Source organism: Glandiceps talaboti, chromosome 5 (genome assembly GCF_964340395.1).
Source record: "Glandiceps talaboti chromosome 5, keGlaTala1.1, whole genome shotgun sequence".
Classification (NCBI taxonomy): Eukaryota; Metazoa; Hemichordata; class Enteropneusta; family Spengelidae; genus Glandiceps; species Glandiceps talaboti.
Genome location: NC_135553.1, coordinates 17,282,253 through 17,296,281, shown reverse-complemented (window position 1 = coordinate 17,296,281; position 14,029 = coordinate 17,282,253). Strand labels below are relative to the sequence as shown.

General features: G+C 35.8%; 1 protein-coding gene across 1 annotated transcript in view; it reads left to right on the top strand.

Annotated features, from left to right (window-relative positions):
* The first annotated feature begins 1,176 nt into the window (after positions 1-1,176).
* Positions 1,177-14,029, top strand: part of LOC144434804 (E3 ubiquitin-protein ligase SMURF2-like) — a 47,820-nt gene continuing 34,967 nt past the window's right edge. The window contains exons 1-4 of the mRNA XM_078123307.1: positions 1,177-1,319; positions 9,056-9,094; positions 11,534-11,642; positions 12,987-13,120. Of these exons, the coding sequence (XP_077979433.1) occupies positions 1,265-1,319; positions 9,056-9,094; positions 11,534-11,642; positions 12,987-13,120 (337 nt within the window). The 5' untranslated portion in view covers positions 1,177-1,264. The remainder of the gene's footprint in view (positions 1,320-9,055; positions 9,095-11,533; positions 11,643-12,986; positions 13,121-14,029) is intronic.

Sequence of the window (14,029 nt, the reverse complement as noted above, 5' to 3'; positions counted from 1 at the left end):
CTTATTTTGAAATGTAATGGTAGAAATAATAACTCTGGTTTCCACAATTCGACAAACTCTATTGTATAACACTGGGATACTCGCAAAGGGGTCACACAGGCCGACTCAATAAATACGCTTTTTAAATGTCCAAATTATATTTTTAAATTTTTTTATGAAAGATGAATTCGAAACGATGATACGATCCTCATGACAGGATTTTTGATAGAATACGTTTTATATGTTTAATACGTATACTATTTCCGTCCTTCCAATCCTCCTTCCCCCCCCCCCTCCTCACCTCATTCATCACAATTGTGAAAAATGGCAACCGCAAAGCAAAATATAACTGAGTTGAACGAAAATAATGAATACATGTAGTATAAGATAACATAATTTAAAAAAAAAAGTATAATTCAACTGCGTGAAGTCATAAAAACATATTACATGTGATAATTGTAATCCCCTTCTTTTGGTACACTTGAAAAGCGCAAAAATAAAGTGCTGAGGGGAGAGTGCATTAAATCGCGTAGACTTGCTTTTAATTTTCTTTGTTTATGATGCTAGATTATGTCGCCCTTTTTGTTTACTAATGTCTCGACAAGTTTTGTCATTTATTCTATCGGCGACAATTTTTCTCGTGATGTGTCAAGTGTAAAGACAAACTGTTCCGCCTATAAAGTCACGTGTATGTGCAACAACTTGTTTATCTAGTCTCTCTGTCGTCAAATACCGGAACAACCGTGACATTTCATTCACACAATCTATTGGTTTATTCCATATACCACAACTACATCCTGTCTTTGATCATTTTTGCAATACTTTCAAATATCTCAAGAACAAAATAATTCTTTCTTTAGTGAGTCATTTTCTGCACCTTCGACCTCCTACGTCAATCGAAAGTGGGTTTGTTGTAAAGTCTGCGAAGTAAATCATCAAATTTGTAGGGTAAATAGTCTGTTACATTTGTAACTAGGAAGGCCTTCAGTTACTGTGTGAATAGATGCGACAGGAAATGTTTTTATTTCCTAAAAATTGTTTGATGTCTCCCTCTTCAGAAACTTTGTTGAACTATTGGTTCCACCTATTCACTTCTGTCTAGACACAAATATCACTACGCATGTGGTAAGGTCATGGTTTTAAAAAATGAAATCACTGCGCAGGGATATTGACGCATCACTCAGTCGCCAAGCCCTCCCGCAGAACTACTTCATGACGTACACTTGGATCCGCCATTGTACTGTATGTGTAGGTCAGCGAAAAGCAGTGGAGCCGTCGTGGGGATATGCCTTTAAGTCACGGACCACGGAGGGAGGGTCCCTCCAAACTGAGACTTACAGGTAAGTCAGTAAATTTCCTTGCCTATGAAGGCAGGAATTAGAGTATGTTTATCGCGATAGGCCGTGAGAAAGTGTTAGTTCCGAACGCAGTATGATTAAAAACATGGCCGCTGATCGTGTACCGTGAATGATGTACTAAAGTGAGGCCTAACTCCGACACAAACTAATAATACAATACTACGTTCTCGTAAACAACTACCAATGTTTTCCCAAATTAGCTCGGTCTACTATCACTGTGGATCAGTTAATAATTGTTTTAGTGCATGACTATACCACAGTGTACTTGGCGTTGGATCAGATCGACCTGAAGGTAAAATACCGGTCAATGTTTATACCGTGCAAATACGTACACTTGGATGCTCATTGATACGATCACAGAATATTGCAACTCATGTTTTGTACACCACACTAACTGTTCTAGACCAAAACAATTCCATGATAGAAGTTTCCATCTCTCGAAGCGTTATAAATTGAATACCTCAATTGATTCCTCCCTCGTTAGTCTAAGAATTGTGATTGAAATATATAAAAAATACAAATTATTGATAAATATCGATTTTGTTGATATCCACTCATTCAAACTTGTTCACCTGATGCCATTGGTGTTTCTCAACCAACGTTGACAAAATGATACTAATTCTTGAGGTTTGGTTGACCTCCACTTGAACCTGATATTCTATGATCGATGAGTTGATACAAATTTACGATGTGTGTGTACTTGAAGTCTGTAACTATTTAACCAGACGACTGGAGACACATCGTGTACACATATGCATGTACACAGGGTTCAGTTTTTAATTATTGTAGTTATACATGCAAACTACAATGGAAAGATGAATTGCAAAACATACTGTCGTTTAGTTAAAATGGTTTTAACTTGCTAAGATGTTAGTTGTAAAACCTGTACTCAATGTTTAGTTTATGTGCTCTTCCATAATTTGTTGACAATTACTTGAAGACTGTATAGTGGAGAGACATTCTTGATACTGGCAACCATTAGCTTCACACACACAAAAAAAGTTACCTCAGATTGGTAGAAAAAACCCATCATGTCATGTCTATCTATGTCCAGCATCTTTGCCCTTGGTGTATTGTGTCTTTTGAAGGCATTACCTTCAGAATTAAGATCCAGTGACATTGTAAGGTGTGAATTATTCTGGTACACCAGTCATAAATGAGAAGTGTCAAGTTATTGACCTCTTGTGAAGTTATCAAAGTGGCCACAATAGTAAAAGCAGGAGAAAAAATTGACCAGGCTGTCCCAGTTCCTACTTCCTGAAAATTGTTGGCTGGAGTCAAGGAAATAGCAGTCTAAATAATGGGTGAAGGTGATACTTGCATGGAGCACAGCTCACTCATGTAGACAACTGATTGTAATACTGATACAGTATTGTCTATGTCGGAAGCAAGATGCAGACAGAACAGGATCTCATGATTGGCCTTGACAAACACATAGCCAACAAGAATGAACAAAGAAGGGCAAACGAAAATCAAAACAAACACAACAACAAAAAACATGCCTACAGTACCAGTTCTTGTTATCACATATGCAAATAGGAGAGAGTCTAATATTAAACCTATTTATAGTGTAGTGGTGTCCAAGCTGTGCACAGCTAATATATGGATCAATACAAGTGAACATTTGTAAGCTGCTACCATCATCTCAGGAACGTGTACTCATAAAAGGGCTTCATTCGGGGGATGGAGATTATGGAGTGTACCTAATTTTCATACTCTAAACAAACTGTAGTATATAAATAACATATGAACATTGATATGAAATATGTTAGAACTGCGAGTGTTTGTCAGATGAAGGAGAAACAAAAACTTGTGAAAATTTGAAAAATAAGAAATGCACAATGTTCAGTAAAACTACTGTATAGCACAAGCTTGTGGCTTGTTATAAAATAAAGCTGAAAAAAGAAGTCATTAATTTTACCCTAAAGGAAATGAAGTCTTTTACAGAAAAGGGCAATATGGTTATATTGATTGATTGATTAGAAGTGTCCATTGTTTAGCCATCTAATTGTCATTCTTTTATTCATAAATTTCATAACAATGCAGGCATATGCAGGTATAATTTTAACATCAGTAGATTGCATTGGTAAACATACACGTACATACATACATAAAGACGTACGTACATACATACATACATACATATGTATGTACATACACACACATACATACATACACATGTGCGTACATACGTACACATACACATGTGCGTACATACATACACACACGTACATACACACACACACACACACATACATAGTCATTGATGACATACCGAGAATACCTCAGTGATCATACTGGTGTTATCCAGTTAATCAATTCCCTTGAACCTAGACAAAAATATGCATTAGATTGGTATTGAGGATGACACAAACATTTCACCTTGCATGGTACATCTGCTGCAGACCTTGCTCACATTTACAAAAACAAAACATTTATCTGTGTCTAAAAATGGAGGAAGAGATGTACTGTTTGTGTTACTTGTGATTAGAACTGTAAACATTTGAACTGTTCAAAGAATGTAACAACCATTGGCTACAATGCGTGTTCATCAGATAATGTTAGTAAACTATGTTTAACTTCATTATGTTGTGTACAGCCACGGTGTACTTACTTCCATCATGTTTTGAAGTGCACATTCCATTGTTTACATGACATTCTTACCTAGAGAAAGTGAAAAGATAATAAACCAAGTATTTGGTCTTGATTCCATCAATACATGCCAACCTGTTTCTTGGGTGTGTCAATATTGATATGTGGCAACAAGATCTGTGAGAGTCTTCTTTTCCATGACTTGGAAATGTTCACACCACAATCATAGGTTTCTATCACATTGTCAAACAGGCTTCATGGTTCAAAGGTGTGTTTTTCGATGGATCAATGGCTGTATTGTTTCTAATTAGCATTGAAGAATGCCTCCGGTGGATGAAGCCCTCAGGTGAAGGTTACAGCTACTTTCATGTAGTCATGGCAGAATTAGATCCATTTACTACAGTGTGTGTGAACCTTGCAGTTCAAGATCAAGAAAAAAGTGTATCAGTGATTGTTGATCATTGGTATATTTAGACTTTAAGTGGCAGCCAAGGAATGTCAAACACTAAACTGGTAGGGTGGTACAATGCATGACCAAAAGAGAACAGTCACACCAAATGTGAATATATCTGAATGAAAACAGCATGTCATAAAGATAACACAGTGTTTAGTCATTGAGGTCTCTGGTAAAAAAGAAAGCCTTGGTTATCAATCATAATGGTGGTGGTAGCATTAAAACCAAGGTAAATACTACATGTGTTTGCCCATACTGATTTTCCAAGGTTGTGGCTGGCCTGTTTTATGGTCGGCTTGACATGGAAGTGCAATGAGAAGAGTATTGACAATTGTTTTGTTCGAATTGAAATCCATATTGATTTTCATGTTCAAGGCAGCACCCAAACCCAGCAGATTTCACAGCATTCGTATGAACTCAATTATACTCTTTGTCAATACAGCTTTTCATCCTTACAGCATGTATATCTTTTCACTGAATATTATGATCTTGTCCCCTCTGACACATGCAAACAAGGTGATTTTGTGATGATATATTGCAGCTACCATTTGCAATATCTGAATATTATGATCTTGTCCCCTCTGACACATGCAAACAAGGTGATTTTGTGATGATATATTGCAGCTACCATTTGCAATATCTAAATATTAAAAACATATGCCAAACACGTATGATTGTCATAATTCTCAAGTTTTTTTTTTGTTTTTTTGTTTTTTTGTTTTTTGTATTTATTTATGTTGTTATTGGGCTTATTACAAAGAGACAACACTTTTCATGGATGGAATTTTTTTACTCACCATTCTCAAGTTACCAACTCAGTTATGATTGTACATACAGCTTCTCAGTACATGCTGATAGACTGTGTACCTCGACTGTAAATTTATGGTGGCAGTCTTTCTCTGTACTTTAATAGCAGTGTCCAAATATTGCATGCAAGAAACTATTTACATATCACTGTGACTATAATCTCTCCACTATTAGACTGTGAATATTCCAGTAAAATGACTACCTCCATTTCCTGCCTATGTAATAAGGTTTTACAATTATTTAAAATAGTGTCTATAGGATTATAATTTGCAAAATTAGTTATTAATTGAATGACAAGTACATTTACATGCTAATGACTTCTGCATGCCATTTTGATATTTGTCGATGACTTAACAAGCTAGGCTATGTATTCCTATTAAATATGCATGTACCACAGTCAGTGTGCATTTTTTATTCGAGTAAAGGGATTTGTGTGGAATTGAGTTGAACCGAGAATTACCAGAAAACCAGCAGTAAGAAAATAGTGCAAAGGGAAAAGTATGTCAGAGCTTCCACTCATAGCTGACTGTATAGGTGAATATCATATGCACTGTGACAGGTGATAAAACTGATCATAGGATACAAAGTGATACGTAGTAGCATTGTCTTGTGTGCAAAATGTCCAGACAGACAGAAAATAGATGACTCATACTTATAGATATTGTAGCTGCAGGTAAAAGTAGTAATTAACATGGCATGCTAATAATATTACAAAGATAAAAACAGACTGATAAGTTGTTTAAAATACAAAATCGGTATGTAAACCATGATGATCATTGATGTATTCAAAACTTGACCTGGTAGATTGTGGTATTTGACTCGCATAGCCCTAAAATAGACAAATGGTCAGCTGTATTCTGCATACTCATAAAAAACATCAGGGGCCCTGTGCTATGACTATGAATTCATGAAGGTCGTCAACATGAAATCTCAATTCAGATGTAAATTATGGGTTATTATGGTGGGAGACTTTCATGGGGTTGGGACCAAATAATTTATTCATGTTCTTTCACTTGTAATATCCTGTATATGTAGTAGTACCAGTATGACTGGATTGTAGATTTGCTTAGGTTGCCACACTCACTGACAAGCATTAACATAGGATGGACGAATTACTCACACCATTATTATTTGTAGAAATACATTGGAGTATTTCCAGTCAAGTGTTGTTATTCTGAGTGGTTTCATAGCGAGATACTAGTCTAGCCATTGGCAAGGGACATCAAGAATTATGTAGTCACATTGAGTGGACTGGTATTCTAGTTTATTCACCATTTAACATTCATTGCCTGTGTATCACCCCAGACCTATCAACACATCTTTTTGTGCATTGTTTGCATTGTGGGTGAAAGTTCCACATCACCAACTCTGGTAACCTTGGGAGCATCCTCCCTGCTTCCTGTAGATAAAGTGCATGGCAGGAAACACCCAGTTAGTTCACCAGTCTGCCCACTTCCCCTCTCAGACATATGTCTCTCTTCAAGTGAACTGGACATGCTTATCTATGCTGTGGTATTTTCTTTATTGTCTGTGTGGTTCAAATAATAACCTACTTTTGAAGTGGAGTTTAACTGTGTTTACTGTGTAAGGTGAAAACTCTTTCAGTCCCATCCATTACAGACATGACATGTCAGCTGCAACTGGCAAGGATGTGTCATTCTGGCCAGGTTCTAAAAAATACAAGTACGTGGTACTCTGTTTGTATGCTTGTATGACGTGAAGGATATGTTATTTTGGCCGGGTTCTAAAAAAATACATGTATAGTAGTGTTTGTCCACTTGTGTGCTAGTCTCTGTGTATCTAACCTTGCTATCTTCATACCATTAAAGAAACATACTCAGTAGCCAAGGAAATTCAATCTGGAAGCAAGACTGATATACTAGCTGAGTAGCAATGCTGTTTTAGCACCATCTTGTTGATTCTTGTGTACTCTTCTGTGTTTTCTCAGTCAGAGAGATGGTCACATACCCCAGGAAGCCAGACTCGATTCTGGGTTTGTCCCTGTACTGTCCAGTCAGTCACTTTGTATTCCTAGCAGTCACTTTGTATACCACATGTGTTTCATCAATGTCAACATAAACTGACTAGTCTTGTACTGTTTATGATGTTTGGTTAGGGATTGAAATTCTTTCCTTTGTGTTTGTGTGGCTGTGAGTGAAGTGTTTTCATTGTTTGTATGGACAAAGTTGATAGTGTGTGTGTGTGTGTGTTGATTTGTCCCTGCCAGGTCACTGTAAAATGACCATTACATTTCATGGGTTTGTCCTTCATGGTGTACTTTGCAGTTGATTTAATTGACTGACTATAAACTGATAGTCTGAAAAGCAAGGTAAAATCTTCACTACACTATATTCTTGAATCGTTATATTTATAAATGTGAATATTAATTGATTTATAATAGTTTTATGCTATATATAAATTGTACATGTGTCTGACACTATGCCAGTAGGATAACAGGATACTGTGTTGGCATAGTGATAACAGCTCACTCTGCAGCATCTGTAAAAGAATACTAGGTATCAAGACATCAAAATCAAGGTATCTGTGTGTCTGGCAAGCTAGTATCATTGTGTATGCAATCCTATCAAAGACCTATCCATCACAAAACCTGTCTGATATATTTCCAGTTCTTGAACTTGATAGAGACAAAATGTTGTTGCTATGACAACAAGATCCAACTGGAGGGAGAGCGGTGTCATTTACATACTAGAATTTTTGTATGATCTGCAAGCATGTAAAGTCTACAGTTCTCCCCCCAGACATTTCACCTTGTTGGCATACCAATGTATGGCTGGATGTGTGACATATAGCTAGAAATTGGCTACATTTGATCATTTCTGTCTTGCAGAGTATAAAAAAACATAAAGAGATATGCTGTATGCTTTTCCTTGCTCTGTATTTGCAATGATACATAGACTGATATTTTGAAATTCGATACTTAGTTACACAAAGAAATCATTTCTGATAAGTTGATGGCATAATGAATGTCAAAAATGTTAAAACATTAGAGAACAACTTTATACAAACAAGGTTACTGGATATGCTATATTGCACATCTGATAACTAATGTTTGTGTCTATAGGGTTCATGTTCACATTCATGGGACAGTACTTGTATGTCCACATATGGAATATTGTACCTAGAAAGATGTTGGTTATAATGAAACTATATCAAAGATGTGCTATATTTCAAATCTGGAGTGGCATGTTTGTGTGCGATTGGTAGAAAAAAGAACATGTTCATATCCATGTGATAATTTTCTGTATATGTCCATGCCACAGTTCTGGTTCCAAATATGGAATACACATGTAGCATACTGTCAAATATGCTGGTCCACTTTATCATATGCCTTCAAATTTTGATGTTGTTTTCACCTTTGATATACATGTTGCTTACAACTTGATGAATCTCCAGAAAAAATACAGATTGGCATATCATTTCCTCCTTGACATTTACATTCACATGTAAGGGGGTGTACATGTATGTCAGTAAAATGTTGTCAAGAATGTCTACTGACACACCCGAGTCTCCTCATGTTCCTATACCTACCCTTCTATTCTAAGAAACAGCTCTTCCACCATTGGGCATATAAATATGTGTATTCTGGCTACTAAACTGAAAAATCAAAGATCAAGACAATCAAACTCGACATTATTGCAAATCATGTTTTGTCAAACCCCACTAATGTAATGTGATCACCAGGAATGCTGTGGTACATCACACAATCTATCTGAGGTTGTTTACTGTGTAAATAGAGAAGATGAGAGATACACACACAACACATTTATAGATCAATCTAGTTCTCACTTTGAATGTGTAAATAGATAACATATTAAATTTCTTCTTTTTTTTTTCCTTTTTGCAGTACTATGTTCAAGAAACTTAGCAAAGAAAGATTTCTTCAGTAAGTATACCCATTCTATGTATTGATTTTTGTATAAAGAACAGCAACAATTGAATGGTTTCAGCTGTAACTTTTAGGGATAAATCAATATTATAGTCATCATGGTATTGTGCAAAGTTGAGATAAAGTAGGTAGTTTCTGTTGGGTTATAAAGTGTATAGCAAACAAATCGTAATTATCAAGTACAAATGATAGCGTGAACAAATTGGATGAACCAGTCCTTGGTAAAAAAAATATGGATACAATTTTGACCTTCTGATCCCCTGGTATCTGGCAAAATATCAATGTTATCAAGGAAACCAACAAAGTTAAAAGGCTACCTGAAAATGTGTTTGTGGCTGAAGGTTATAAATGAAGTGATTAAGGAAAAAAATATTGAGGGTTAGGTTTAGAATGAAAAAAAAAATGAATTTGTGATTTGTATTAGTATTGTGTATATGTGACATTTGCTATCAAAATCACAATCTCAGTTGCCATTTTAGAATTAGAATACACATTACATGTAGATTGCAATTGTAGTATGCTGTCTGATAATTTATACATGTGGGCTCGTTTTCTAGTCTCTCTTTCTTTCTCTCTCAACTGTAGAGAGAGAGAGAAAGATCATAGAAAACAAGCCCACACATAGAGTCTAACTGTCTGAGGATTCATGTAGTAATGGATTCTCTGGTATTCACTTTTATAGTGACATATGGGCCCTTACAAAATAGAGGTGGTAGAAAACTGATGCAATGTTTCTAATTCAGAAACTATACTCATATTTTAATCGTGTGTACATAATACATTATATATTTTGAGTGATATTGAGTACCAGACTAGCTGTATGCTATTTCATGACTGCCCATTACCCACTGTTACATTTATTTGGGGTAAATAAACTGATTATATTGTCCCTTTTATGAATACAATGGATTGTGATAAATACAAGCCAAGCAGGCTGACCGTTGTTTCTTGTCTCATGTTATTAGATAGTGCACTGTTTTTAGTAGAGACTCATCACTGAAGTCCCCCCCCCCCCCAAAAAAAAATACTACCAGTACCACCATACTTGAACTTTTTAATTGGTGAAAATGAAAAGTATGCAAAGTAGTAAAGAATCAGTTTCAATAGAAACCACATGGTCCTAGGGCTCACAGAAAGGGTACTACTTGGAAATCCTGAATTCTGGAAAGTTACGAAATTTCTAACCACTGGGAAATCGGGAAAAAATTAATAATAATTGATGTCATCGATATTTTAATTATGATAAAAGTATGACAAGATTTTCAGGTTTAATAGGGTGTTGCTGATGAAGGGATGGCTTGATGATACTTATATTGATGCCAGTGATACGCTATATGTCAGCATGTCAGTGATATGTAATAAAAAGAAAGTCCAGATTCACATTAGGTGTGGCTTATTTCTGACCAAAAGTGATGTTATGATTGATTAGTCAGCATGTTAGTGATGTATAGTGAACAGTAACAGATGGGAGTGTTAATTGATGTATCCAATTGTTGGCAGTGTTTACTATCATGTACTCAGCTGGCCTGAAATGGAGTCACCAAACCAACCATCTGTGGTGTCATTCAAATTTAATGGGAGGTACAATTATGGTGTGGAGTTATTTTTATCATTCAAATTAGCAGGAGATACGGTCTGAAGTTATTCATAATTTAGTTTTAACCCGCCTAAAGTCTGACCTCATTTAAATGAGATTAGAACATCGACATAGTGTATGTGGAGAAAGTGACTCCATTTCCAAAATAGGTCATTGGTGTTACTATTACCTACAGAATAATTAGCATTATTAGTATTAAGAAATGTATTTTGCCAAATCATGTTTGCTAAATAATGAAGAAAATGGTCCAAAAGGAACGATATTGCATTAGCTGAAACTAGTATGTCAGATGATAAAATTTGGTTTCACGTTTGACAATTCTTTATGATGGCATACCTATAGGAATCACAGATACCTATTTCAGTAAAGTTGCTGTCCAGTGGAACTACATGTAAGAGTCGGTTGAAAATAGTTGAAGTCAAGTAAAGATTGACATGTACCTCTTCAAACCAAACTAAGGAATTCTGTATAGTCATGGGAGTAAAGAATAGTTTTGATAATTCTGAAACAAAATGTAAAATCAGATCATCTTATCAAGATGATTGTGTTGATAATGTTTTGACCATGTAATACTAATAATCCATGTTGCAAAAGTTGTGATTATTAAATTTGGTAGAAATGAGGAAAGAAAGGTGACACTTGTAGGAATTCAACCCACGTCCCCTAAACACTAGTCAGAGTGCTCTCACCAGCTGAGCTAACATGCCAACTGGTAGATCATGTGAATTTATCGTGATGTGTACCTTCTTTCCTCAAGGCAATGGTGAGAAGCCAACTATTTTGATGATTATTAAACGACTGTCTTTTCTGATCTTTTTTTTATTTTCGTTTAATTGCAGGACTTCCTGATCCATTTGCAAAAATTGTGGTAGATGGTTCGGGACAATGTCATTCAACAGACACATGTAGAGGTACATTAGATCCTAAATGGAACCAACATTATGACTTGTAAGTATTCTAAGACAGCTGTGACTTTTGTAGTAAAGTGATATCAGTGAAGAGCACTGAGTTATGAATGATAGCCATGTAATGGCTAGGCCATCTATGACGAATACTGACTTACAGATAATATCTATGTAATATCCATCAGTGACGAATACTGACTTACAGATAATATCCATGTAATATCCATCAGTGGCGAATACTGACTTGAAAATATCCATGTAATGACCAGGCCATCAATGACGAATACCGACTTGATAATATCCATGTAATGGCCAGGCCATCTATGACGAATACCGACTTGATAATATCCATGTAATGGCCAGGCCATCTATGACGAATACTGACTTGATAATATCCATGTAATGACCAGGCCATCAATGACGAATACCGACTTGATAATATCCATGTAATGGCCGGGCCATCAGTGACGAATACTGACTTGATAATATCCATGTAATGGCTAGGCCATCTATGACGAATACTGACTTACAGATAAAATCCATGTAATGGCTAGGCCAGTGATGAATACCGACTTGATAATATCCATGTAATGGCTAGGCCAGTGATGAATACCGACTTGATAATATCCATGTAATGGCCAGGCCATCTATGACGAATACTGACTTGATAATATCCATGTAATGGCTAGGCCAGTGATGAATACCGACTTGATAATATCCATGTAATGGCCAGGCCATCAGTGACGAAGACTGACTTGATAATAACCATATACCTGGTAATGGCGAAGCCATCCAACCTATCACACTATGGCTTTGTAACAGAACAACTGCAGTGAAGTAGCCTGTGTACATCGTGATCTGTGATTTTATTTCACTCAGTACCAACATACGTGATGAGTATCATGGCCAGGCTATTAATGGCGTATTCTGACTTACAGATAAAACCATATACAAATATAATGGCCAAGCCATACATCTGTCACAAGTTATTTCATAGCATTTAGTTCCATTACCTACAAATACATACCTACAGGAGAGTCTTCCATTGACATATGATGACTCTTAGCATTGTTATGTTACAATCTTGCTAATAACGTAATTGTGTTTGACGTACATTAGTCAGTATTTTATACTTCTTTGCCCCTAGGCCAGTAGAACTCTCATTACTTGGGTATGGGAGTTATATTGGAAACTGTTAGCACAGAAGCTCAGGATTGCCAGGATTAATTTGTAAATATGAAAGTTAAATATGAAATATGTGTCCTTTTCATTGACATCCCTACCACCCATAGTGGCATGCCCACACAGAGCTGGTGTAAATTCATATTTTAGTTTGTGTCTGTACTGTAACTGTACCAATTTGTGTTCTGTATTTTTTCTTTGATAGATTTGTTGGCAAAAATGACTCAATCACAATTAGTGTATGGAATCACAAAAAGATTCACAAGAAGCAGGGAGCAGGCTTCCTTGGTTGTGTCAAAATCATGGCTAATGCCATCCAGAGGCTTAAAGACACAGGATGTAAGTATATAAGACAAGGTTTTATTTCATTGGTGTAGTATTGAGCTAGCACTTTCATTTTCACTCTAGTCAGCTTTTTTGTAGAGATCTGATTCTCTGTGATTTAGGATAAGACTTCATACAACAGTGTGGTTTTTTTTTGAAAGATAAACATGATAACAAACAGAATTGTACACAATGGAGAAAGCAAAGTTAAAATGAAAAATGGTAAAATTAAAATAGAATTTTTCTATCGATTTACAGGTTAGAAAGAAACACAATTAAATGTATGTGAAATAGCCACGATATCCCAATAGTAGAATTGATAAATCAACAGAACGATTTGAGTTTGTATACAAAATATTCAGAACACTTAGGATATGATGGTTGTAACATAACAGACTTGTGTGTGTGTAAAATAGTCAGAAATCCAGAAATACCCAGAGAGGTCTGAACACAGCTTGCAAAGTTGTCATATCTTCTCTGTTCACTGGTCATAAATTGTTTGTAGTAAAAATCAGTGACTGTACCACACAGCATGTGTATGGTGTACTAACAAGGTATGAATTTTTGAAGAGTGAGTTGTTGAGCAGCTACGTGAGACAACAATATGTACTGCGTCCAACTTGTTGTTACTCTAACATTGGTCTATAAGAAAACAATCTATTTAGAGCCAGCGTCCTTGAAAAGGTGTATAACATTCCTATGTGTTGTCTGATGCCACAACAACTCTTCCTGTTAAGGAATACAGATTTATAATGTATGTAGCCATCATTGGACTTCACTGGATTGGAATATTAATCACATAACCAGTCTAGTAAACATGGCTGCTGTCTTTCTCATATTCAAATTCTTTTTTTTAAAAATTTAAAAAAATTGTGAATTAGAAAAAATAATTTGTGTCATTTAATAGTATACTATTTCTGAATT